A 27,951-nucleotide genomic window follows, 5' to 3' on the forward strand; every position below is an offset into this window, starting at 1 on the left:
ATTTTATGTGGACACATTCTTGCTTTCTATTCTGCTCTTGTAACAATTACTGTACTAGCCACTCTGACAGAGTCAATAAATTGATCGTGGACCTGATGCAGCAGCGAGCAGACTAATCCAATACAGCATTATCTGCCATGGAGGCTGGGGCGGGCAGTGGTGGCCAGGAAATTGGCCAAGCCAGCCAACAGCAGCACGAGGCACAGAACCATAACCCTGCCCTAGCCTGGCTTGATTTGTGTGTGTGAACGTGGGGATGTGAGCAGCGCTCCGCCCATGCTGCACCCTCAAAGCCCTTCCAAGACTCCAGCTGGCCCTGTGGTTCAGCAAGGATCAGCCCCTAAACTGGACCCTGTGGCTCAGGGAGGATCAGCTCATCTCATTTCTTCATGTTGGCAGCCATGCATTTAAACACCTGATGACTTTTCCCACCACTACACCAAAGTCATGCTCCCCACAACTGCACCCACCACAACACAGCAGCAAGAACTGCTGCCTGTCTGCTGAAAAACAAATCTGGGAGTCCCCTCCCATGTCCCCTGACCTGTCAACACAGGGAATGTCACATTTTGTCAGCTTAAATGGCCACTTGGGTCTGGTATTATGTCTCTGACAGTGGTTGCAGTCCTCTTGGGAGGAAGCTGCAAGAATCCCTACAAAGGAGATGGACCAAAATGATTTGGCCTGAGGGAAAGCTTCTTCCCAGCCCCATGCAGTAAGTGGTAGGCCTTGTAAATCTATGTTAGCGGGGAATATGAGATTGAAAAAATAAAAATAAAAGAAAGTTTCCTGCTGAATGGAAAAAAGAAAACTGTTTTTTGGCAGAAGTTCTTCAAGAAGGAGAACATAGGCCATTGTTATTATGAAGACTTTTCAATGAAAACACAGAAAATCATTGCCTTTTAGAGTAATTGTTTAGCTAAAGAAAGGTTACACAGCTTGTAGAGAATTTAGTAAGAAATTAAATCTCTCCAGCTCATTCATCATATTTCTGCATTTGCCAACTCTTCCCACCAGGCCCACACTTACTTCTTCCCTTTCTTCTCCCCCACTGTGGAGTAAGTAATGGCCATAAAACCCAGAGAAAGGCAGCCTTACGCACAGGCTTCCTGGTTATTGTGAGGAGGGGGAAAACTCAATAAGTTTAATTGCTTAGTTTGGGAAATTCTTCTATGTCCATTGTAAATAATTCTATGCTAAATCTACTGGAAATAGGATGTTGAATGCTGGTTTCCAAAAAAGAGTATGAACTGTTCACCAGAGCCTGTGAGGAGGAGGAGGAGGAGGAGGAAGAAAAAGCCCAGGAACAAGGATCTCCCCTGCTGAGGACTAACCCAGGCATTTGGGGACTGATTTGGCTCCAGCTCACTTTGAAGATGCAGCCACATGATGGCATTGGGAAGTTTTCTGTGAATCTTTACCTTTATGGAGAAATACGTGCTTTCTTTTTGAGGTGTGCTGTTCTCAGCCCTTTACAGGAACTGACCTGAGAGTGGAATTCCATAGTCCTGCTCTGTGCAAGTTAAATGGCCTCTGGGCCCTGAGTTGAACAGGAGTGAAGGGGGGAGTTACCCTAGGTCTTTGTCACCTTTGTGACCTTTGCTTGGTGAGTCTGGCATTGCATTTCCTATACACTCACACTGCATTTTCAGAGCCATCTCCAGGCCACTCTCAAGTTCAGAATGGTATTGCTACGTCCTGGGTGGGAGAGGAAACACAGCACCAAAATTCAGGTCATGTCAGTAGCCTGATGCCATTGGTGCAACAGCAAAGTACTTTTTGGACAGAGATCAAAACTTTGAGCAATAATAAGGGGGCTCAGTGCCTCCAGGTGTTGGAGGAGAGCAGCCCCCACTTCCCTTTGCCAATATGGGAAAATCCACAGATCCCTGGAGGGTTTGGGAGCAGTGGGATCCCTCTAAGCTCAGCAGCCTTAGAAAGTAGCAGTCCCACATCCCCAAACTCTGTTTTTATATCTGATCTATGCAAATATCTCTTATTTACACACTGGAGATGTTATTCCTTCATGGAAATCATGTTCTGAACCTCCTACTACATTTGGTGGACAGGCCAAGAGAAAGGAAAGGAACATTCAAGACTGCTTAGAAGTGCTTTGCAGCTGAAATTGGACACATGTACTGGCTTAGGGAGGTTACTGTGCAGAATATGGAATTCTTAGAGGGCTGAGTCTAACAAATGCTTCCAAGTTAGTGTTTTTCATCTCCATTCACACTCAGACTCAAGCAGTATGTCCAGCCTGGAGGACGAGTATTCTGATCCTAAGGAGAGACAGTCCTCTGAGCAACAAGTAGCTCTGCCCTGGCTTATAAACAGCTCTGCTCAGAACCCCCAAAATAAAAGGCCTGCAGCCTCTCATGTTCTCTGCCATGTCCCCACACACCCCTCGAGGTGTCCCTGCCCTGCCCCATGTGCAGAGCGAGGCGGTGGCTCAGCTGTCAGCACACAGTGCCACAAAACCCTGCCCTACCCCTGCCTCCCTGGGGCCAGCAGGTCCTGCCTGTCTGCCCAGTGCCATTCCTGGGCTCTGGGAAACAGGAGGAAGGCAGCAGGGTGTGGAGGCAGACAGGCCAGGCAGCCCATGGTGCTCATTAATAAAGCACACGGCCACGAGCTGCGTGGGGCTCAGCGTCCCCTTGGGCATGGTAGCAGTGAGCAGCAGGGATGGAAAATCCCCGTGAAGCCAGGCACACATTTGATTTGTGCAAAAGGAAAATGTGTGCACTGGTTTCTTTCTTCCATAGGGTGGCAATGGAACCTGGGCACAGAGCAGCTCTGCCAGTTTCAGCTGCGGGAGCGAAGCGCTGCAGGAGCTGCATCAGCTTCCCAGTCAAGGTGCTGACTTTGATCTATGGATCCTATACACTTTTGGGGCCTGCCACCTGTGGGGCTGCTTCCCTGCCTCCCTCCTGGAGAGGGGCATCACCTGCACCACGCTCCTCAGATTCCAGTGTCTGGACAGCAGTGCCTGGCTGCTCTCAAAGAAGGATTCTCTACTCTGGAATTTTCCTCCCCCCCTGGTCTGACAGAGCTCACATCTGCTATCCTACAGGACACAGCATCCAGCTCTTTTTTTTTTTTTTTTTTTCTTCTCTCATGCCCTTTGTTTTAAAGTGCTGCCAGTGAAAAATTGCAGGTTGCAGTTTGCTCTCTAAAAAAGGCTTGTGGGGGAGCAAAACAGGCTTTGCCTTGTCTCTGGCAAAGAAAGTAATTGTACAATTAGGTTTGTGTATGCACCTGAGGCATACGGTGGTTTTTTTTAGAGATAAATAAAAGCCCAAAAGGAGAAAGCTACAAAGATACCACTGTCTAATTTGGGAAAAGCAGGGAGCAGGAGCAGATCTAAAGGAGTTAGCAATTTCCTTGTACTATAAACACTTTGCTAAACTTCAGTGATTCCCCCCCTAACTTACTATTGCTCTTTAAAAGATATATTTCACAGGGTACATTTTTGTACCTGGTCTTTATAAGGCTGTTCTGCTGAGCTTGCTGGTTTTCATACCTGTTATTTTGCTGCCTAGATAAGCTTCTTTGACTTCTGGGGTTTTCCTTAAACTTTATTTCAGCATTTTAGGCAGGTTATAGGCCTTTTGTTTCAGTTTTTTTTTTTTTTTTTTTTTTTTTTTTTTTTTTTTTTTTTTGTGTTATAAAGGATGAGCTCTATCTAGAGCTCTATTGTAGCTGGGAGGCTCTAGGGCCCCACCAGGGACAGTATAAAAACACAAGACCTTTGCTTATTATCCAGGATCTGACTGTGCTTTGGGATTGTGCAAAGGCAGAACCAGGAAGAACTTCTACTTCTTTTCTTCTGGAAATAAGTTTTATCTTTTCCTACAGAAAGCCTCGGGAATAAATATTTGGGTTTGTGCTTAACTAAGTTTTAAGAAACTACCTGGGATGGATCTGATATAAAACGTGTTTACATTAGAGAGGGATTTTTCCTGAAACAGCTGGTCAGGGCTACAGGATCCACTTTCTCACAGGATAAAGTGGTTGATTCTCTGCCTGGGTGCCTGCAGTGGGAGGCAGTTTCTGTTCCCTGCATCCTCATAATCTCCCTGTGCAGGGTACATGGGCCAGTGGCAGGTAGGAGTGATTAGATGGAGCAGGCATGTGTTTCTCAGGAGCTGTTTTTAGCACCCCAAGTACAATTTCCAGGAAGATGCAGGCTAAGTAGGTGGCAAACAGGACTCAGCATAGTAAACAATGTTTAGTGTGAAGTGGAGCTGCAGCACGATGAGTACAGAGCACGCTGATCCCTAAAGGAATTTTGTACCCTAGAGCAGAGCCAGGGCATTAGAGAGCAGCAAACGGCATTTGGAGTGGTGAGTGGCAAACCCTGGTCACAGGCTGCTGGTTTAGCATTGCCAGCTGCATGCACTCCCAACACATAGCCCGTGTTTCACTGTTAATTTTAGGAAAAAACCACCTCAAAACTCAGATCCCTTTATTCACCTTGGTGCCACTGAGAGGTTTGTCCCTAATTAATGCGATGGGACTTTCCCATCCTTCTGCCACTCTCTGCATTTCAAGTCCTTGGCAATATGAGAGACGTATCTATTACTTAGTCATGAGGTATCCAAACCAACTTGCTTTTGAAACCAGAGCCCCTGTACCCCAGGCATCCTGTATTTCTGATTTGCATATGGAAAAGGCAGTTAAAAAGCTGATGCCCCCATATTGCTTGCGAGTCAAGTAGCAAAAGTAAATGATTTATCAAGCAAAGGTTACAACACCTGTGCCTTTTTGTCAACGTATACAGGGGATGCCAAGTCAAGTGTTGCTTCTAATAGCTCAAACAGAAATTTAGATTCAAATAACCCCCAAGACAGGACAATTGTGCAGTGAGTGGAGCGGCAGAGTGATGGATGGTGTAAGCAGTGGATGGAAAACCAAACCAACTGAAAAGTTTGGAAACTGCTAAAACCAGGCAAAGCCAATAGCCCTTTGAGGGCTTTTGTTACCAAATCAGAACTAGTAACTTAAAGCAGTTTATTTCCCCATCTCTCCTGTGATGGTGTGGTTGTTCTGTTACAAGCTTTGTAGACACAGGAAGATGGTGTTTTTTATGAATATTATATAAACTCTAAAAAATTCCTTTAAGGGATTATATTTGACACAACATAACCTAAATCAAAACATAGTGCTAATGGAAGTATCTATTGATAATTTTTCTAATACTGATTAAGAAGGGCATGCACTGGGTTTGGCTGTTTAGAAACAGCCCAGGACAGAATGATCCTTGCCCCAGCCCAGCCATGCTGTTGTACATTTGCCTGGGATTTTATTCCAATGTTTTGGGATTGCCCATATATCAGAACTGTGATTCCTGCCCTGTGGAGCTGCCGCATCCCTGCACACAGACCGACTTCTGCAGCACTTGAAGACTAATGATGATGATGTGTAAATAGTGCTTATAGTCCAATGTTCCACCAAGAGAACATCATAGCCACCAAAAATCTGACCAAAATATTTTCATATGGGTCGTAGCTGGAACCATAATTTTTAAAAAGCAGATGTTCAGACACACCCTTCATTTTTATTTTATTGTTCCAGCAGTAAAGAGTCACTTAACCCTTATATTTAAGCTTGACTTCCAGAAGCTCAGTGTGTTCCCTGTTTCCTCCTGTCTCAGTGAGCTGTGTCCCTGGCACAGTGGTTAGTGAGTTGAGTTAGTGGTCCTCTGGACCTGTATCTTAGCCTGGCTCTGGATGTACTCTAAAGATCCTGATGGAAAGGAGCCACCCCAGCTGCTTTTAATAACACAGTCCTATGCATTCCTACATTTTCATGTAGAAAATATCCTAAGTGGTCGTTCTATACACTAATGCTCTGCAAAAAAAGAGCACAAAAGCCTGTCTTTGTTTAGAGGAATGCTACGTAAATCCCAAATCATTGCAGTTAGCACTTTTACCTCACTTCTCTGACTCAAAGCACAGTCAACTTCAGAGTCCTTTCATGAATAAGTAGTGAGTTTGCTGATAAATTATATATTTAGTATCAAGTGGGTTGTGGTGGTGTAATGATGTATAGAAGCAGGGAGATGCAGCTGGAGTCAGAGACTGGAAGTCAGTCTCCTTGCCCACTGCAGCATGTTAGACTTTAATTGAAAGCTGTGCTTGAGTATTGTTTTTCACTGTACAGCATTGTTATTCACTACACTGCATTACAGAGGAGCACTTAAAGTAACGCTAGAGCACTTTAAAATGATTTAAGTCATAAATAAGGAGGATAAAAGTTTACAGTCAACAAACTTATCTGGGAAACTTAGGCTGCAGGATGCAAGTAAGTTTTAAATATCTTTGGAGACTTAATACTGTTGTGTCTTACTACATAATCAATTTACCAACTAGGAGTTTTTCAAGTCTTCTGGAAAAGGTAAGTGGCATTCTCCAAAGGGTTTCAGGTTTCCTGAGCTATGAAGGAAAAGACCAAGTGCTTAAGGACTTTGGCAGTACACCTTAAAATTCGTGTTTCCTGATTTCAGCATATTTCTGTGTATTCCAGTTTTTTCCAAAACAACCAGAGAAATATGATCTAAATGGGAAGGTGCATGAAAACCTGTCACACCCATGAACCCAATAAAACACAAGGCTGGAAAAGTGGGGTGCAGGCTGAGTTTTGTTAAGGCATGAAAAAACCCCCCAGAATCTGATGGGTTAAACCCCTCTCTGCATTGCTGCTGTACTTTCTGTGACCCTATTTAATGCAGAGAAGGTTTGAGATTCGATATAGTTTAACCTGTGCTGTGCACAGAGCTATAAACTAAAGCCCCTAACAAATCGTACACAAAGAGCAGACAGCAAAAAAACCACGTTGTGCTCACAGGCAGCTGCTTGCAGCCCTGCAAACTGAAAATCTTTGGGAATGAGTGACCTGTGTTTCAGTGACAGTGGAGGTGCTGAAGCCATCACAACGAGGAGTCTGTCTTCATGCACCTCCTGTGGCATGTGACAGCCATTAATCTGCACACTAATTATTCAGAAGCCTATAAACCATTTGAAAGAACTTAGAAGAGCCAAGGGTAGTAATGCCCAGTTTGCCAGTTATTTGAATTATTGCTTTTTAGTCACTGCAATCAGCTCAAAACAAAATCACAAATATTTCGTGTAGTTGACCTTTAAAAAAATTGCAACGTAGTCAAGCAATCACTTCAGACTATAAACTACAGTTGTCCTAAAGCACTAACTCTGCTCACTTTTTTATACCTTCCCCCCCATGATAACGTGATATTAAGCCCAGACTTAATTTTTTCAACATCTGGCTCAAATTAGCTGCTAACAAAACTGCCAACAACTATTTTCTTAATCGACCCTGGGAATTTGATACAGCTTGGAAAAAGCACATTTAAATCTCGTCCTTCTCCTAAAGAAACACAAATGTTTACTTGAGCTTCTGATTTGACCATAGCAGGACCATGAATTCAGCTAACCCAGCTTTATAGGCCTGCCTCAACTGGACTTTTTTCCCTTTGTGAAAGGAAAACAGATGTGCTCACAATTACAAAAATCTCCTGCTCACTCAAAGCCCACCATGCAAATGGCCAACCAGGAATATGAGTATTTTTTTTATTTTACATGGAAGTCACTGGAGCAATCTCCCATTGTGTCTGCTGGGGGACTACAGGGCACTGTTACCTGATGGGTCTCTCTGAGCTCCTTTTGCATATCACAGACTGCTTTGGGTTGGGAGGGATCTTGTTTCATGGGAAACCTTCCACTGTCCCAGCTTGCCCCAAACCTTATCCAACCTGGCCTTGGACACTCCCAGGGATGGGACAGCCACAACTTCTCTGGGCAACCTGTGCCAGGGCCTCGCCACCCTGGCAGGGAAGGATTTCTCCCTACCACCTAATCTAAACACAAATTAATGCAGTGCCTGGGGAGCAGGTTGGAGCCAAAGCCTTTGAAACCCCAGCCCTAGAGCAAACAACTGCGCGGTGGGAGCCAACACCTTAGAAAGCAAAGAGAGATCCTTCCAGTTATGAAAGCAGCGTTATTACCACACAAGCCCAAAATAAAAAATAAAAACAAAAGAAAAGAAAAAAAAAAAACAACAAAAGAAAAGATAAAAAACAACCACAACAGACAAACAAACTGCAAGTGACATTTCGCTGTAGTTACTGAGACCATGTGGGTGAAGTGACAGCGGCAGTGCAGCAGCTGCTCCGCGGGGACACGTTAGAGCACACTGGAGGAGGAGGAGAAGAGGCTGCAGGCAAACAGAGAAGTCGAAAGCGGCCCACCTGAGTCTGTTGAGGGATATTTACAAAGCTTGGATCCCGTGGTCCAACACTGACGAATCGGTTTGCGGGGGAGGTGCTGGGTGTCGAGTAGGCTGTGAAGGGAAGGGACACATGCGTTGAGGAAGCGGCACTAGATTGCACACGAACAACACCAAAACACACCGTCTGAGAGCCACCTAAGCAGATGTTTGACATAGAAATGTGCGAACGTTTTAGAGAGCGAGAGTTTGGTTCGAGACACTGGAAAGGTTTGGGCTTTAATGGTGGCGGTATCGACACGTAGGGGACTGGGCTGCTGGGAGAGGAGACGGCCACAATATGGGCTCAGGGGAGGGTGTACAGCTCTCCAGCCTGAAGGAGAACCACTGCAGGCCTTTCCATGATGGGCTGGCACAGGAGATTTCTGCAGGTCCTGACTGTTTTCACTCAAATGTCTGATATCTCTATTTTTAACAGAATTTTGTATAGCAATGAAATTGCCTAAGTGCTCATTAACAGGATCAGGCCCTTTATTTCATACTAATCCAGCATTCTCTCTGGATATAAAGTTTTGGTTTTCATACTGCTGTGGTCTGCACTCTCTAAAATGTTCACTTGACGTGTTTGACAAACTAGGAAGATCCTTTCGGTAAAAAATTAATGGGTTGCAGTTTCACTGGGGTGGTAAGTGCAATCAGTCTGAAGGCTGAAGCTGCCTTTAAAAACTGGAGTGGCTCCCATAAATGTAAAGCTATTAAATGCAATGCAAGCCAAGAACCCAGATTACTTCCAAACTTGAAGTACTTTAATGATTTTATTGTTGCATTATATTCTCCACTGCAACTGTCCACAATGCCACTTATTTCCACATCCAAAAGCTTTCAATGCATTTTTAGTCTTCCTCTCATTTGAAAACCCTCAAGTAATTTTCTCTCTTCCTCAGTTTTTTGCATGTTTAGATCTAAATTCAAATAACATAAATAGATGCCTTAATACAAATAGGGCTCCTATCTATTTTGAATATATTTATGGGAATGCATTCTGCTGAATAAAATCCCCAGACAACCTAACTATCCAATGAAGAGACAAAAAACCAATAGTACAAGGAAAGTTACTTGCCAAATTCCAATCAGGCTAAATATAATGTTGAGGCCTCAATGTTACAGAAAAGTACAGTGAGTTAAGAGTTGGAGAAGACACTGAGTTGGCTGTATGGAGGAAACTATTTTACCCTTCTGACGGCAAATTTTTGGTAGAGAAGGATTACACTGGGGGAGCCTTTGGTTTAAGACGGTGCCAAATCAGACCAATGCTCCATCTTGGCCATTGTCACCTCTCTTTGAAGCCATAAACAGATACAACCAAAACAGGTCACATATTTACTTTCTCCCGTTCTTTCCCACCTCTGATTATTTTCACCTCAGGGATTTCCTGTATTTAAGGCCCTGGAGGGATTTCTCACCCAATGCCCAATCTGCACTTGGACCCATATGGATGTTCTGCATCCCACAAAGCCGTTGGGTGACGAGTTCCCAAGTCTAGGAGCATGCAAAGTCACATCCTTCAAGTCTCACAAACTTGAGTCCTGTGATGCTTCTTAGCTCTTATAGTTTAATCAGAAAACTTCCCTCTCTCAAGATTCCCTGAAATCACCCCAGGAGCTGCATATCTTCATTTCCTGCTGATATGAGGGGAGATAAGGTACTCCTGGGTTCTAAGAAGGAATTTTTCCCACTTGTTTCTGGTGAGGTGAGCTCTTCTCTCTAAGAAGCCAACATTTGCAAAAATCATGCAAGGAACACTTCTCCTTTACAAAGTCTTAAAAGAATTTTTAAGTGCACTAATTCATCTCCCTGAGATGGTTTTGCAAATTGTGGTGCAGTTTGAATATTATGAACAGGTAAGCTGAATGTTACTCCTACCTGCAAATCAAGGAAGAAATTAACTGAGTAGATCTGGTGAGATGTTCTCCTCACCTTTTTACCATGTGAATTTGGTTAATAATTCAAAGAAGCCACACATTTGCAAAAGGCATTTCCCTGTTGCTAATGCCTTGCATTAAGAGTCTTCTGTGCTGTTCTTTGTGGAGGTTTTTTTTTTTTTTTTTTTTTTTTTTTAACTAACTAATGAACTAGTGTTGTGCAAGACTAAGAATTCCTTCTGCAGTGGGGAAAATTAACTTAGAGCTCAAAAATCAAACATCTGTTGTTTGGTTCTCCTGGTCTACTTTTAAGGAAGCAGATTGAGTGGAGAGGCCATTTATTCCCTTGGAGCAGGTAAGTTCCACCCAGAAGGGAAAGAACTCAAGATCTTGTTTACAGTTCCCCGCTGGCAGATACTTTTGCTGTGATATTTGGTAGAAAATCAAAGGGGAACCAGCAGAATGCTGACTTAAATGGCTTCTCTGTTCAAACAAAAAATTCGAAAGCATTTGAAAAGTGTGTAATGTGTACAAAAGTCCCCTCAAAGCTCTCTGGGTGAGTTGCTATGTATACCTTCCTTCCGCTCCTAACCATGTTTAACTTGCTTTCTGAAAATACTCGGATGTCAGCTTGGTATTTCCTTCAGGTCATATAACTGCACTGCTGAAGCCAAGGGGGGAAGAGCACCAAAATGACAACTATGCAGAGGATTTACACACTGGTCTCTCCCAAGGTGCTGTTCCTTCTTTGCTGTAAAATGTCCCAGGATGTTTGTGGATTGTAAGGGGCCATTTTGGCTCAGAATATTAAGCTGACATTAAATACACATTCCCCTGTTAGGGGAAAATTTGTTTCAGGAAAGGGAGAAGTACTGAGTGTTGCTTAGACCATGATTAACTTCCAGCTGCATTTTACTGTCTTCAGATAAATACTCTTGGTTGACATGGAGGAGGGATTCCTGGAAGTCTGATCCCTAGACTTTGCCTAGAATTAGGCAAACTGTCTCACTGGATAAAGCTGGGTCACATTATATTATAGCATAAATATAAGCTGAGCCTATGCTGGGGTCTTCAAACTCCAGTCTGGGAAAAGCCAAAGCATGGAAAGGAACAAGGAACAGCAGCCAGGTCTCTTAGGCAGATCTTCTCCAGATTTTATCAGCTTTGCTCCATGGGAATTGCACAGACCTACACTGGTTCACACCAGCAGATAGCTGTCCCGTTGGGCATGAATAGAAACAGCTTCCTGCCCAGCCTGCTCTTTCTGCCACTGGAATTCACTAAGGATTGTCTGCAACATCATAGCCCACAGCCAAGGAAATGAATGTGATGCCACAAATTTGCTATGATGCTTCACTTCAGGAACAAGCAAAACAGGAGCTGGCAGAGAAAGAACATTTGCTCACACAGACAGCTTTGATATTTAGCCAAAATGGCAAGAAATTGTATGAAAGACAAGACAAACAAACAGTTTTGGGGATGTTGTGTGTTTTAAAGTTGCCTGCAGTAGGGAAATGTTATTTTAAATATACTTTCCTGAAATAATTGCTATTAAGAGCAGCAGTGTGTAATTTATCATTGTTCTGGATTAAAAAGGATTGCTAAAGATGATTTGGGTGAGTGATGACCTAATGTACCACTAGGTCTCCCTTTTACAGTCCAAGATGACAGGTACATGTGTTTGATGTGAAGAGTTGTCCTGTTTCTCAAGCTGCAGCAAGAGGATTAACTGGAGGAATGTGGTGCAGTAGAACAATTCCTACTGCAGTGCATTCAGCAGCTGAGTATCTGAGAGGAAACTGCAAATTTCAGCAAACTGAATGATAGGGTCAACCCTCTTTTTTATGGATGGGGAATGGAGTGAACAGAAAGCTCAAACTTGCCCAGAAGGTGCTCAGTCAATGCATAGCAGAGGAAGGGAGAGAAAGCCAATCTGATTGCAGGTTCATGGAAAAGTTTAGGTTGGAAGAGACCTTTAAGATCACTGAGTACAACCCCTACCCCAGCACTGCCAAGGCCACCACTAACCCATGTCCCCAAGTGCCACATCCACAGGGCTTCTAAATCCTTCCAGGAGTGGGGACCCCACCACTGCCACTGCTCCAGTGCTTGACCACTATTTCTGTGAAGAGATTTTTCCCAATATCCAACCTGAAACTCCTCTGGTGAAACCTGAGGCCATTCCTCTTGTCCTGTCCCTGTACCCTGGGAGCAGAGCCTTACTACCCTCCTGCTGCCTCCTTCTGTAAGGGAGCTGTGGAGGGCCACAGGGTCCCCCCTGAGCCTCATCTTCCCCAGGCTGAGCCCCCTCAACTCCCTCAGCCGCTCCTGGTTCACCAGACCCATCCCCAGATCCATTCCTTTCCCTGGACACTCTCCAGCACTTCAATGTTTTTCTGCTGGAGTCAAGGTGTAGCCTCACCAGTGCCCAGCACAGGGGAGAGTCACAGCCCTGGTCCTGTGGGCACAAGAGCTGATCCAGGCCAGGTGTCTTTGGTCTTCTTGCCCACCTGGGCACACTTGGACTCATGTTCAGCTGCTGCTGACCAGCATCTTCAAGTCCTTTTCCAGCTTTCCAACCATTCTGTCCCAAGCCTGGAGAGTTCCAGGGGATGTTGTGACCCAAGGGCAGGACCTGGCACTTGGCTTTATGAATCCTGTACTACAGCCACAAGATCATTCTCCTCATCCTGACACAAATGCCACTGAACAAGAAAACTCCTTTGTTCAAAGGGACATTAACCAGTAATGAGTTTAAGTTAAGAGTTGTGAATCTCAGAAAACAACCCTTTGTTTTAAAAAGCTGTTTAAAAGTCAGGGTGTACAGGATGGCAGTATCTTAGGCTCTGCTCTGGAATGATTAATTATGATAGTGATAAAGCCCAACTGGAATGTAGTGGAGGTGGGGTTTGCTTTGGGCAGTGAGATATTAAACCCCAAAACTGCCAAGTTCAAGAAAATATTGTGTTGTGTTTGTAATGGGTAACAACCAAAGAAAATCAGGAAGAGATCTGAGATAAGATAATGTTGGGTCTGATTCTGATATCAAAGATGTGTTCTATTGAAAAAGGTTTTGTGGAGGTAAAATGAACCTCCCAAACCTTGTGAATCGCATCTCCATTGTGCCATCTGACTGAGGAAAATGCTGGCTTTCCAAAGGGATGGAATATGCAGCTGAAATTGTCAGCTCCCATGCCTGGCCACCCTGTAGCGGCAAATCCCCAGTGTGCATCTCCAAGGGCTCTTCCTTCCTTGGACAGCACTAATGTTCATGTTTTGGTTAATGTCACAGCTGGAGAGTTTCACTATTGCTCTGAGAATCATTAACCACCTTGTTGTGATTTTTAGCTCTCGTTCCCAGGAGGCCATGCTGTATTGAACAGCTGCTCCTGGCTCCTGCACCCCTCAGGAGGGCCATATTCCAATTTTTGGTTGGGCCGTGACTGCATTTTGTTTCTGCTGAGGGCTTTCTGCTAGACCAAAAAAGGGAAGGAGAATGGAGCAAATGCCAACCCCTTTCACTCCATTTCCTTGGGAGGGGGGGTGGGGTGGGTGGTTCATTCTCTTCCACAAGGCTAAGGAGAGAGTCTGGCCAAAATTTAACATCACTCCTGCCTTTGTTGCATAAGTGACTTTCCAATATCCTCGAGCTCTGCGGGGCAGTCAGCCATAGCCCGGCGACACTCCCAGAACCGGTGCGCTCCAGCAGCTCGTAACCATGGAAAACACCTTTTTGTGAGGCTCTTGTGGAACTCTGGTGAATCTGCACTCGCTGTTTGAAGGCTAATATTTAGTTAAGGAAAAAATAAACACGGAGGGAAATGGAGGGTTGGTCCTGATTGACACACTGAATGGAGCCCAGTGGGTCCTCCTGGCAAACCCTGGCTGCGACGCCGCAAACTTCGGTTTGCTTTCCTCTTTTATGTGGCCAATGCTTCCACTGGCTTTAGTTTATATGTCATAATTTTTCTTAGAAAATATTTCCTATAATCTACTTTTCTGTAAAATTTGTCCCTAAATTAAATTATATGCTTCTTTACAACTCGAGTCACTGTTATTCAAACCCCTCACCAAAAGGAAGATGCGTGCCTGAATATGTACAGAACTATATGTTTAGACATCAGCGTGGCTAATTAACAAACAGTAATTATTTTCCTAATCTTTTGTTTAAATACCATTAACTGGCTGCTCTTGAGAAAACCTCCATTCCCAATTAACGTGGCAGCTGTCTGCTGAACACAAAGCCCAGTGACCATCCCCAAGCCGACACCAATGGGTGTCCTGCTCCCTTCAGAGGAGAAATGCCCATTTTTCTGCCAGCTGAGAATCTGGCCAGACACACTCTGAGTTTGTTTACACAATCACGGTATCATAAAAATTAAGATTGGTGCTAGAATGTTGTTGGGAATCTTTTTCTTTTCTTTTCGACACCAGACACTGCCAGTAAACTGAGTCACAACCGTAATGACAAGTACACACTGACCTAGTTTTGTTTTTCCCGGTTCTGAAGACAAGGAAATAGTAAGGCATTGCTGACTGTGCTCACTGATAACTATGACTAAACATTAACCTTTTAGATCCCACCGCGGAATCTTATTGATAGGACTTCGGAAGTCCCCTTGGAAAGTGTCAAAACTTCCCCTTAGCACCAGTGTTGGTCTAAGGTCAGAAAGAGGAACGGAGGGGAGGGAATGAATCAACTTCTTCACTCAACAAAAATCTGCTGATCAATTCGAGAAGTCCTGATTCTAGAAGATCGTGTTCACAGTCTGACCAGACTGTCTCATACTAAAACCCATTTCAATTTCCAAGCGAGCCAGAGCATCTTGCTGAGTTTGCAGTTGATGCACTATCGTGTAGCAGAAGGCAATGAAAACCTCTGAGGAACTACCAGATTTTAAAAATGCCCCCTGGAACCTGTGCAAGCCTCCTGAAAAGTATATAAAGCTTTAAAAACGTAGGCTTCACTTGGTCTGAAGAGTGAGTACCTCTTTGCAGATCAAGCAAGTGGTTGCATATAGCATTTAAATAATAAGCTTGAAAAGCACACAAAGGGATTTGCTCTTTCGATTAGATTGATTTTTGTTTGTGGATGTTATTTGGACTCCCTTCACTGTGGAACAAGTCCCCTACAGTCGCCATTAAAGCACTGAAAGCTTCCCTTTTGTTTTTAAATGTCAGTTTGAGCATAGCTTCATTAAATCATTTCACAATTAACTCCCTGAACATCCAGACTTTTCTTAGAGCATCAGACACAGCTGAATTGCATTTGTTTCCCAGAAGAGTGACTCCAAAGTGGTATCCCCAAGTGTGTATCCAGGAATTTGTAAATTTGACTTGTGGCTACACAAAATGCATATGGGAGCCGTGTGGGTGGTGGGAGAGGATTAGAGCTTTCTCCTGGGCCCTAAGACATACCAGAACTTCTTGCCTAAAATGCACGGCATAAGGGAAGGATGTCTGGCTTAATCTAGGAAGATTTATTCCCAAAAGAATGACAGTTGAAGCAAACTGGAAAGGGTTGTTAGTTTAGCCCAGTGTGTATAAGCAGGGATGTTTTCAAGATTGCCTGACTTCCATGTGGGACCTATCCCCTAAAGCCTGACTTGAGACACCAACTTATCACACAACCATGAGATGATCTGGATTGGAAGGGACCTTAAATATTACCCAGTTCCAGCCCCTCTGCAACTGGCAGGGACCCCTTCCACTAGATCAGGTTGCTCAGAGGTCCAGCCAGCCTGGCCTTGAGCACTTCCAGGGATGGAATATCAACTTGAATCCTCACGGCAGCAAACAAGATCCCAAAGATCCGAGCTCTGTGTCACAGCTGAGCCACCAGCCTCGATTTCCCTCACACGTGCTAACGTGAAATGCCAACCAAGTCAAAAATAAAACTGCAACCTTGAGCTAAGGCTTTCCCTGCTGACACAGGAGCAGCTCAAGAGTTTTGTCCATGATGGAGAGCAGAGAGCTCTCCTGCTTTCCCAAGATGTGTGCAGTCCTTATCCCTGCACAGCCGAGCGCCGGCGGTGCCGGTAGCCCTTGGATCCCGCTGCCGTCTATACTTACTTGGAGAAGTGGGAGAGGTGGCCCCTCCTTCTGTTGATGTGGTTGGAGGTTTTGTGTCTGGCACTGGCAGAGGCACAGGCCTAGCCATTGGTGGCGGAGGTGGTGGTGGCAACATTGGGGTAGGAAGGAATGGATTGTGCACCTTGCCTTGGCTGCTACCATTGGGCTGCCAAAAAACAAGCAAACAGACAAAAATTATACTAAAAATCAGCCATTAAGGAACCTCCAGCAAAAAAAACAATCTAGTTAAAAAACTATGTGCAACACATTTACAATTACTTGAGAGGTGGCAAAGAAAGTGCTGGCTCAAATTCTCCATGGACTTCGAGGAACTTTGTGTCAAACTCTGTGAACCTTGTGAAACTATGGAAATTCTGGCTTTTAAACACTTGTCTTATTAGCAGCTTGTCTGAACAAAGATTAAACTGTCCTGGATTAAATTCTACTCCTCTTTACATTTCCTGCAGCACTAACCCATGATCAGTGAGATGTGAAGCAGTATTTTTGACCCCTAAAATCCCCCAGTTTCGTGCCTCTGTTATACCCTCAGGATATCAGTGTCTAGGACTTGAGTGTAAATTTCTTAAAGATACTGCTCATTAAGAGAAAAAACAAGCGTTTTTGGTGGTCCTAAAAATCATGCTGATATCTCATTACAGGAAAATGAATGAGTGTATATTAAAATAACTGCTCTCCCACATCCCTTTTGAGTTAGCAATAGTGTAGCTCTTGGTTTAGCTGCCATTAGGATCATATGGAGAAATGACTGAACTTAGAACAACTTCATTTTACACACTGGGAGAAAAAACCACCCTCCCTTCAGTCTGGGATGTGGTCAGTCACAGGCTGAAGGGGATCAGCTATATGAGTGTGGTCTTCCAATTAATCACCAGAAAAATGTGTCCATAAGTAAAAGTACTTTCAAGTATCACAAAAACAGGAATCGGGTTTAGAAAAACATGCCAACCCTCCCCCCAGCTTATTAAGTTTACATTTTAAATGTAACCCAGCCTGGACACTTGAAAACCATACAGATAGATGCCAAATACCATTATAAAGAGAAAGTAGGACAGGCTGTGAATCAGGTGTTCCATTTTAGTGACAAAAATGATGAGATCATTTTCGACAGCACTCTACAAATTGATCTCACTGCAGCTCTTCTGGCACTGAACATTGGCTTTTCCATTGATGATAAAAGCTCAGCTTTAAACACAGATCCATATTCTAAGTACTGCTAAAGAAAATAATATTTTAATTCCTGTTAGGGTTTCCATTAGCCTGAATTGCCGGGGACAAAATACTCATCCTGGCAAAACACTTGGGACTTTATTTTCAATTCACCTGCTTTGACACTGACAAAAGGCCTTAAAGTTGTGGAGGTGCAAATCACACTTGTGCTAGAGCAAAAATGGTTAAGGGGATAAATAAGATTCAAGTTCATCTGCATTTAACTTAGCAGCACTCCCACAGACTTCAAAGACTGCAGTTACTAGAGTTTGCAGCAAGAAGCAATCCTTCAGGGATATTTATTTTCCCAACATCCAGCACCTTTAATAAACTAATATATTAGTGACATCTCTCAAACACTATCTTGTCTCCCAATTAGGTCCCTTTCCTGCCAAGAAGACCCCTGCTGCCTGTTCATTGTGAGTGTGCTAACAGTTCATAATGCTGAATGGTTTGGGATAAATTAAGCAAATGAATACTCAAGGAAAAAGAAAAGCACTGTATTGATTTGTTGTCTAGACATAAATGTATCTGCTAACATATTGCAGACATTATTCAAAGCCAGGACTGGCTGGAATAAGTAGAGTCAGTTTTTCTGCTGGGGAAAGGAAAACACTAAGAACAATACAGCTTATTAAATAAGTGTAATAAATTAGATGCTAATAATTAAACTAATTCTCATTAACACTTTCAGTATGTCAGGAGAGAAGCAGTAATTTTGCCAGTTATTACTTCATTGGCTGGAAAAAGTTACATGCATTACATTTCATGAAATATTCAGAGCATTATTTTAGATTTGATTTACATAAAATTTATAAATTCTGTATTCGTCCAGAATGCTATTTCAATAATAGCAAGATGATTCACTTTATTTGATTAAAAAAAAAATGAAAATGGTTATTTGAAGCTTTGGAACTCTGCTTAATTTTTCATAGAGATAAGGGGAAAAGATAACTGCTTACAGAAATAACAAACCATAATAAACTGTACTTTTAACATCTTGAGTTCAAGTACTGGTCAACTTGATCTAAAGTGCTATAAGGCAGTTTTTTTTTTTTTTTTTTAATGAACTTAGCTGATCTGAAACATCTGTTTCTCACCCTCCCTTTTCCTGCTCTTTCCCCACCACTCTCCCCTGAACTTCAAAAATAATTAATAAAAATTATTCTGCCTTCGTATTTTGTTAACCCTGGTTCCACAAGGGTTACAACACAGGCAACAAAGTCATTTGTGGGGGGACCCAGCAGGTCACTGAAGCACCAGCTTCTCTGACACTTTAAGCTACTTTCACCACAATGTGGTCGAGTGGTTTTTTGGGGAGGTCTCTTGTTGTTTTTTGAAATACTTTTGCAGCACAGTGTTATTATTATTTTATATATATATATATATATTTATTTTTTTTCTTGTTCTCCCTTCCAGCAACTATTCAAGGTGTGCTCCTGCAGGCGACATGCTGTTAAAATAACCCCATCAATAACCCCGTGGTTAATTTTTACAAAAGGACAAAAAACACTTCTGAAGAAAGAAAAACGGCTTCCTTACATTTAGGAACCCCACCTGTCCAGCCTGCTGACCAGCGTCGGGGCAGACAAGTTGGACAAACTCTTTCAGAGTCTCCTGAGGATGATAGCGGATTGCTGGGTGTGAGAAGTATGGCCCAGGCTGTTGGATAATGGGTGATGTTGGAAAATGAAGAGTCGATGGTGTTGCATGTGGACTTGCTATAGGAAAGAAAACAAAGACGTTATATAGAGTTTTGCCTCTGGAAAATAAAACAGTTTAAATCTGTTGTAGTTTTAAGTATCTTTTTTTTTGTTGTTGTTGGTTTGTTTTTTTAAATGTACAGTATTGTTTATACATCAATTAATATATTAGACCACATTGTGTCCTACACTCACTTCATCTAGATCCTAGAAGCAAATGGAGCCAGACATTTTGAAGGATTTTCTGTGTTTTTAGTGGACACGTAGGAAAGAATCAGCAGTCCTTTGTGAGAGTGAAAACTATTCATCACCTTAAGAGCAGCTCTCATCAATCAGGCAATAAAAAAATGTATTTGGGAGATTAGGGTTGATTTAATTGACATTTCATGTAACTTGGATTTGCACATACGAATCCATTTTACATTGTAGTATAAACGGTCGATAATTTAAAAATGGTCTAACACTTCTTGTTGTTGGGTTGTTTTTTTTTTTTTCCATCTCACTTCAGGAACATTTATTTTAAGTAACGTGTTTTCATTTAATGAACATGCACAAAAGTGGCGAGATCGTTTGGAAAATTACATTTACATTTCTCCTGAATAATGTTGGGCTCAGATCTTCAGCAAGCCCTCAGCTCCCTCTCAGGGATGAAGTTTAATTTGGTGAATTTATGGGCCAACAAGCCAGCTGGAAAATGTACTCCAGAGAAGGTGCAGAGGTGTGATGTACACAAGCCCATTGGCAATGACCGATTTTACCCTCAGCTGATTTCAGCAGAACTACAAGTGCAGCTCCAGAGCCTTTTGCTCTCCTACATTATGTGACACCTTTGCCCAGTTCCTTGGCCTCCAAAATATATTGGGTTGGACTCTTGTTACCCAACAGTGCTTTCCATTGTTAGTTGTCACCACGAGGTAGCAACTGCTGCCACTTACAGTGCCATGAATTCTCCCTTTAAAAATGAGGATTCACTCTTCCTTCAGAATGACCAATTAATCTGGTTGCACACAAGCTCACCTGTAAATCATTGTTTTATTTCTCACCAAACGGTCTTTGTTGCTCCCTTGGCATATTACCCTAAGAGCCTTTCAGGGGTGTCCATGTGCAGAGATTGTGCTTGTACAGTGCATTTGACCAATTAGATAAAGGCAATGCAAGGAGGGAAAATTCTACAGAAACTCAGGTGTTGGCTTGGAAGTAATTTAAATATACAAGAGGAGAAAAAAAAAAGCCTTTGGCACTTTTGGAAAAACTGGAGAGATGCAGGAAAGTTAACTAAAATCAAACACAAATGAGCAAACATTCATTTCATGATGAATGTTATGAAAAACCTTCAGTAAAATAAAAGCTAAAATCTGCTTCTTACTCTTGTCCATTGCCAGTTTAATAATACGACACTTTATTAAATTTTTTTTTCTTAAGCATTATTAAACCATTAGCAAACTCAAGAGCCTGAAGATGTGGATAAAACATGAACTCAAAAGCAGCAGCAAGGAAACTACTGCATTTTCCTGTAAACATTCATTAAGGGTTGGCTGGGCAGCCCTTCTATACACGTCCCTTTCCACCACAGGATAGGAATTATTGCTCTGACACCACCACCAAAAAGAGCTGCACTCATGCCAGGGGTGCTGATATGGGATGGATGTGAAACCCTTGTCCTTGCCATGAAAAGCTCCCCTGTATCCACGTTAACCCCACAATTCTGCTCCCCTGAATTCTGTTGAAAATACTCCCAATAGAAAGAAAAACATCACAGGTAGAGATAATGGGAGATTCCCTTCAGTCACTGTGAGTGACCACCATGGAGCCAATTATTACCATAGACAGAGAACTAAACAATGTCCAAGGAGCCCAAAATCATCCCCTGCCTTTGACTGGTGCTGCTCTGAGGTCAACACCTCCATCCTTCAGTCAGGTAGATCTCAGACAGCATTTTGATGACTGCAACAACATTTTTATTAGCTTACAGTATTTCTGTCTTACTCCCTTTTCTTTGTATCTGCTTTTGTAGTTCCCACTTTCCTTGTGTGCCAGATGGAATATGAAGGATGAAGATAGAAGTGAGAAATGGACATTTTTGTGACAAACATCTAATTAAGTAAGAAATAAATTGGAATTTCTGAAATATAAAAAGAGAATTTCCTTTTAGTATCAGCTCTTTTGATACTATTTGAAACTGTTATGCAATTGCACTGTCCTTTATACACATCTGGGAACAAACTCATTTCTGTCCTTCTGCAGGGTGCAAAGGAGATTGAAATGCATCTCAAACAAGAAGGAATAAAAAATTGTATCCAGGGAACATTTGGGAATTCAAAGCCAGGCCTGTGACAACAGTATATTAGCTTTTCCAAAGTATGGCTCTTCATTTAATAATTTGATTTGCCCTAAGAAAGATGAAAGAAATACTCAGTGGCACGTAAGGAGCAAGCCTTGACCTCCTCAGCATGTCAGGGTAGAAAACAACGTGAGGAGTGTGTGTCAGTGACCTGCCCAAAAAGAGAGAGAGAAGGAAAAGGAATGCAGAAATGATCAACAATAATTCAGCAAGGCAAAGTGCTGCGAGGATAAAGTGGTTCCTCTTTGGAACTGTGGCCAACTCCTCAGCCCATCTCCAAGGGTTTCCTGCTGATCAGGGAAGGACTGGGGGAGGGAAACAAGAAAATTGGCATCAATCCTCAGCCTGTACCATACACTGACGTGGAGGGGTCATTTTCTTCTTAGCATAAGAAGTGACGAGTGCAATAAGGATCTCCAAAGGTTTGTTTTTGCAGTCTCTGACTAGGAAATACCAAATTTCTCAAGTGCCAGAAGAAAGGGCTCTTTGATAAGAGGAGAAAAACCACTACTATTAAACTGATCAACATTACAAATGTGCCTGCCTGATACTAGAGAGAGGGAATTAAATGTTAAAGTCTAAAATCTGCTGGCCCAGACACAGACCATTACTCTGATAGCTGTGTTGTGGTCAGCAACTCTGGTGAGTGCAAAACTGGCCACTCCAACAAGTTCTGAGTGCAGAACACAACCGTGTTTCCAAATATAGGGGCCCTCACAAGCATTTTTAATCAGTTAAAGCACAAGGGGTAATGGAGCAAGCCATTATTTTCCCTTTTTGCCTCTAAAAAGGCCAAGAGCTCTTTCAGTCATGATTTTCAGACTTAATAAAAATGATAAAGTCTTTAATTCCTAAACCCACACCTACAGTGATGGAAATTACCCTGTGTAAGAGAAGAGGCTCTTATTACTTCTGATGGGATATTACAAGTCTCAATCAGAGATTGTAAATTCTTTGAGATCTTCAAATGGAAGATAAAATAGGTCTTTGTCTATTATTTATTTACTTATTGACTTATTATTTATGTATCCCTAAGCAGCTCCATCCTGCCAAACCATATTTCTCCTGGCGTCTTTCAGCCTGTGACATTTATATTTTATTATTGACCTCAGTAAATGACATAAAATATGACTTCTACAATCTATGAAAAGATGTGTACTCAAGATCAGAACTTCATTTCTACCTGCTCTAGGTGTGGAGGAGTTGGACTCTCTGGTGTTATAAAATCTGTTATTTTGTGTGGGGGTTGGAGGCAGGAGTTATCCCTCCATCTCAAGGCGAGCATAAATATTTCAAAGCACACATGATTCTAATTCCATTGAAGCTTGTCTGAAACATCCCAGACTTTCTATTGAAAATGAGATGATAATGTATGGTGGCCTGCAACAGATATACCAGTATTTTAAAACTGCTGCTATTGGGCCAAGTAATTATGCAGTACAGCTGTTGCGTGCTACACTGGATTCCTCAGTGTTTTATGAGCTCGTGGTGCTGTGCAGCACAGAAGTCACAGGATTTTTCGGAATGCTGAATTCCAACCTCTCATTATGCAGGTCTGTCTTGCCTTTCCCCCTTCTTGATTTGTAGTAGCCAATAACAAAGTAAGTAACCAATAAAATAAGCTGCAGCCATTGATTAGGTGAGCGCTGCACATGGCCGAGGCTCTGAAGAAGAGCCAAAATTGTGAATTCTGTCCCAGCGAGTGATGAGATAATAAAGGATCAGTTAATTTGAAACAGGTTACAGTTTTCTTCGGATATTTAGGATCCTGGAACAAAGGAGCAATTCCTCATAAAGAGCCCTGGGATCCTTGCTCCCGGGGAGTGCTTGCTGACATGGTGAAGGGACACCTACAGTGCTCAGACAGGTTTTCCACCAGCACAGCCCAACATATGGGAGCACATATTGATCCATCCACCTTCCATCTCCTCTTCCAAAAAGAGCCCTGCCAACTCCTTCAAGTCCACACGACTGGATGGAATTTCTTTCTTCCTGAAGTCTTTTGAAGTCTTTGAAAGGGTCGTTTGGTGTTGCTCAGGAAAAGGTGTTATCACCCGGGACTGTGCCAGGGAGAAGTGCTGGGAATCCTTCACAGGCACAAGGGCTGCTCCATCAGTTGGATCGGGGCACAATGCTCAGATACCTCCTCTATAAAGTGATAATTAAGTTTACTAATACTTCATTAAACATTGATCAGCCTTCCTAGAAATAGAAACATTAGAACCGTAATGAAACGGGATCGTTTTTTATCCGCTTGTTTCTGAGGCCATTATAATTGGCTTCATTACAATTAAGAAAGTATTTTCTGAAAAGTCATTTCCCTGGAAATGTTAGAGAACAGTTTGTTCTGCTAGCTACTTCCACGTCAGGCTTCTAAGTTGATTTAACTCCCTGTGTGCTGCAAACTTTCTCCTGCCATTCCAGTGATGCCAGTTCAAATTATGCGAGATGGATCCCACCCTTTGTACCTCAAAGGTACTTATTCTCAAAATTGACCATATTAGAGGACTAATTGGCTAAGCCACCATGCTGGCTGATGTGAAATGCTTTCAAACACCATGAAACAGCTGTGTTTATCGGAAATATGAAGAGTGACTTTTTAATAAGGAGATCTGGCAATAATCCAAATTTGTTGAAAGGAACTTACACTTCTGTGTATAATACAATACAAGAGGTAAAGAATGGAAGCCTAAAACAATAGCTTTAAGCCCACAGATTTTGGTGATGAAAGAAGTTACCCAAACAAGGAAAAAAAAAATAATTAAGAAACTTGGGCTGGGATTTGCAGAGGTCCTGAGAGAATTCATTAACTGCTTTTGAATTTCAATGGGAGCTGCTTCCCTGTAACACTTTAAAAGGTTTCTGAAAGTCCCCGTTTTTCTTACTGCCCATTAGGAACAGACTTTAGGGTGATAAATGTAGAGGAATTGCTTACTCAGGTTGGCAAAATCTGCTCCTACTTAAATACTGAGCTGCTGAGGGTAGGACTGACCAGTCCTAGGATGAGCCCTTGGAAGGGAATTCGCATCCCTGGAAAACTTAGGTACTTGTTAAGTCCCATCCTGGTGCAAAGGGGCTGTTTAGTTTGTCAGGTCCAAGGATGAGCTAAATGCAAACTGATCCCATCTCACATTCCCATTTGCAGTGACCATCATGGAGCTGGAGAACAAAAAAATAGGCTTTACCCTCTGAACTTTGGTAAAATCTAGGTATCACTCGTTCCCACATTCTGTAGACAAACATAGATGAAAAATTTAAAATGTAACAGAAACAGCTGACCAATGCAGGAGATAGTGAAACAGCCTGGATAGGATGGATGGAGGATCTGTTCCTGTCCATGAACATCAGAAAGATGGGCTGAATTGCAGGCTCTCCATCCCTCAGCTCCAGAAGTCAAGTGCAGCTGGCCAGCTAAGCACTGCTGAAAAGAACAGAGCCACGGTATCTCCAGATCAGGGCTGGCTCTCAGCCCTTTGCTGCTGCTCTGAGTGGTGCAAGGCACCTGGACCCTTTGTTCACAAACACTCTTCCTGTAAGAAATTTTGCAGTAGCAAGTGGGAGGCAGGAGGACATTTTGCCAAGGCCCACGGAGCTCCTCGCAAAAGGAAAATATGCTCAGGGCTGTGTTTGAGCCGAGGGTTTATTGGTGTTCTCTGGGCTGCTGAGTGTTACAGGCTGCTTTTGAAAACCTGTAGAGCTGAACTGAGCACTGGTTCCAGATTCTGGCACGGGCAGGGGGCCAGTTAAGTTAGCTATTTTGAGCAGAATGTTTTAAAACATGTCAGAATTCTGCTGCCTTTGGGAGATCAGAATACTATAGAATTGATTACATCGGGACAGAAATAAAAATCAGACCTATAGAAAGCACTCCTTCCTTCCAACACTACAGCTAGAGGTCAAAAAGACCCTAATTTAACATTTTTGTAGAATTTCTGCCTCACATCAAATGCTGTCAACTTCTGCATATTATTATTATTACTTTTAATACACATGATGCATTCTCATGTATTCTCATCATAAGATAAAAACTACTGCTAGGAGAATATATCATGTCTTTCTTATAATGAAATGCAGTTGATAAGTTTACAATAGAAATGTAAATTCTCTTAAAAACTACAACCTTTATGTGTGTGATGATATAATTCTGCTTTGATACTAAAAAGGGCATGGTAATGGAATCTGTGACTTTGGAGTGATATATTGCTGTTAAGTTAATAGGACTCCACATTCCCATTTCTAATATCAGTGTTTTTCCTCCCTTTCATTCTGTAGATGGTAAGCTGATACTACATAAACATTGTTAAAGCTATAGTTCCACGCTACAGTAATTCACTTAACTTTAACATGATTTATGGTTCTGTCAATAGAGGAGGTTGAAAATCCAGAGCTCTGATGCTTAAACATGGGTTCCATATTTAAAGCAATAATGTGCTTTTTGTGTGTGTCTGAAGCTAGAAGAATTTAGCATAAAGCAGAGATAAAAATATTATAGTTCACTGCACTGTTTAAAGCATATAGTTTAACTTCACGGATACATCAAAGAGAGCAAAGGAACCAAAAGCAGCATCAGGAAAAGCATGGGCAAAATACTTTGTTCCTGCAGCACTTTATTTTTATATTATTTTTTAGGGATGCATGAAATCCTATTAGTATTTTTAACACTCCCCCCCTTTTTTTTTTCCTATTCTTTTGCTCAGTTAGATCAGCTCCTTTTGTCAGGATGAGTTTAAATCTGGGTCCACTGTGTTAATCACCCCCCTTTCTTCTTTCTGGCACTTCCCCTCCAGGCATTTTGCCTCTTTAGGAGATTAAGCGACCAAGTCATCTTGTTGCTCTAACATGTCCTCACTGGAGCAACATATTAACACAACTCCTCTGCGAAAGAGCCCTCTTTAGAAGTTTGCTGCAGGGATGACAAATTAACCCAGCATGGTGTCCCACACATCTATCTCAGTACAAATTATTAGTGTAATAGAGCTTTTAGTTATGCATTTATCTAGTAATTATTGAACGGTTATACAGAACGGAGCTGAGCAATCGTGGCCCTTTATGAGGAGAGCTCGGTGGGTGGTCTTACAGTTAATTTAGGATAGGACTGTCTAAGCAGTTCACTCACACACAAATTAGCTGAACAGCCTGCTCCTTTAAATATTTCCTATGTCACAGGCTAACTCTTGACAATACAACAAAGGTAGAGTTTTAATTACACGGTCGCTGACTTTTGTTTAGCTGGAGCTTTAACCCTTTGCAGGCCCCCCCCCCTCTCTGCCCTCCCTGGCAGTGGCAGTTTGGGGATTGTGTCATGGCTAAAGCCTGACCTTGAGGCCATCTGTTGGGAAACTGCTTTTCCTTCAGCACCAGGTTACTCCAAAGTGAGCTCAGAAAATCAAAATCTTCCCCTGCTCAGTCAGCTGTCCTGACATTGTAAACTGGTCTGATGCAAACTCGTCTGATGGTCAGTGTTGTGCTGTTTTGTGGCCTCACCTCAGCTTCCTTGCCCTTGTGGTGTGACTCTCTTGGCTCTCTGACATCACCACCCCTTGCTCCGAGGTGTTTGTGTCAAACCGCACCTCTTTGTTTTTGTCAAAATTTGGAGTGAAGTAGAAGGTTACACCACTGTGCCAGCTGACAGCATCAAGAAATGGCCACAGAGACTTGTACAGAACAGGACATTACAAAATGCCCTTTTACAATGTACAGCATCACTTTGATTCACTTGGAGCTGGCTGACAGGACAGCGAGCAGGCACCAGGACTTTGGTGACCCAGTGGAGGATTTTGATAGAGAAGGACACGGTATCTTTCCAGATATGTGACATAAAGGTTTTGCCACTTTGGCATGAACAGAGAGTACTGTGCTGCAGTGTTTCCCTGGCATGCCTTGTCCTGATAAAAGCCTAAATGGCATTGGTAATTATGGAGGAAATTAATATAATGGAAACCAGTCCACTAGTTGACTTTCATCCCTTCTTCTCACACACCCCCTTCCTTGGGTTCTCACCTTCTTGCCATATTTCTTGCTTCTTATAATTGTGTTTCTCCTTCATTTATCTTCCTAACGCACCATCCCATTGTTATTTTTATTTTTTTTGTTCTTTTCCTTGCCTTTTCTTCCTTGCTTTTTTGGCTTGCAGGATCCACATTGTCATATTCCGTGGGAATGCTTGAATGCTCTGCAGCACAGGCTGCTGTACATCCTGGCTTTACAAGATCGTGGTCAATTTAATGTTTCAGCCAGCTCCAGTTATAAAGTCACCAGAGTGTAAGTAGCAATACATGGAAGACTAAAACCGCTTATGTAAATACTGCTGTCACCCATAGCATTTAAATCCTTCACTGTCTGGTGAAGAGTTCAAGTGGTCTGGGAAGCTTTGTGAGATGCCAGCAATCCACGATGGCTTTGCAATGCTGGAGTGCTGTGGTGAGCTAAGCTGACCACCAAATAA

At 42.6% G+C, this 27,951-nt stretch overlaps 1 protein-coding gene across 9 annotated transcripts in view; it reads right to left on the reverse strand.

Annotated features, from left to right (window-relative positions):
* The window catches only part of NFIA (nuclear factor I A), a 249,093-nt gene that overhangs the window by 19,984 nt on the left and 201,158 nt on the right, over window positions 1-27,951 (reverse strand). For 5 of the 9 annotated variants that reach the window (XM_083867288.1, XM_083867290.1, XM_083867284.1 and 2 more), the window contains 3 exons: window positions 19,005-19,183; window positions 16,236-16,401; window positions 8,264-8,355 (listed from right to left, as the gene is read on the reverse strand). In XM_083867288.1, coding sequence (XP_083723414.1) covers window positions 8,264-8,355; window positions 16,236-16,401; window positions 19,005-19,183 — 437 coding nt within the window. Of the gene's footprint in view, window positions 1-7,790; window positions 8,356-16,235; window positions 16,402-19,004; window positions 19,184-27,951 lie in introns of those variants that run through there. The other 4 variants (XM_083867286.1, XM_083867289.1, XM_083867285.1 and 1 more) reach the window with 3 other exon arrangements.

The sequence above is a fragment of the Zosterops lateralis genome (genome assembly GCF_965231275.1).
Source record: "Zosterops lateralis genome assembly, chromosome: 9".
NCBI lineage: Eukaryota > Metazoa > Chordata > Aves > Passeriformes > Zosteropidae > Zosterops > Zosterops lateralis.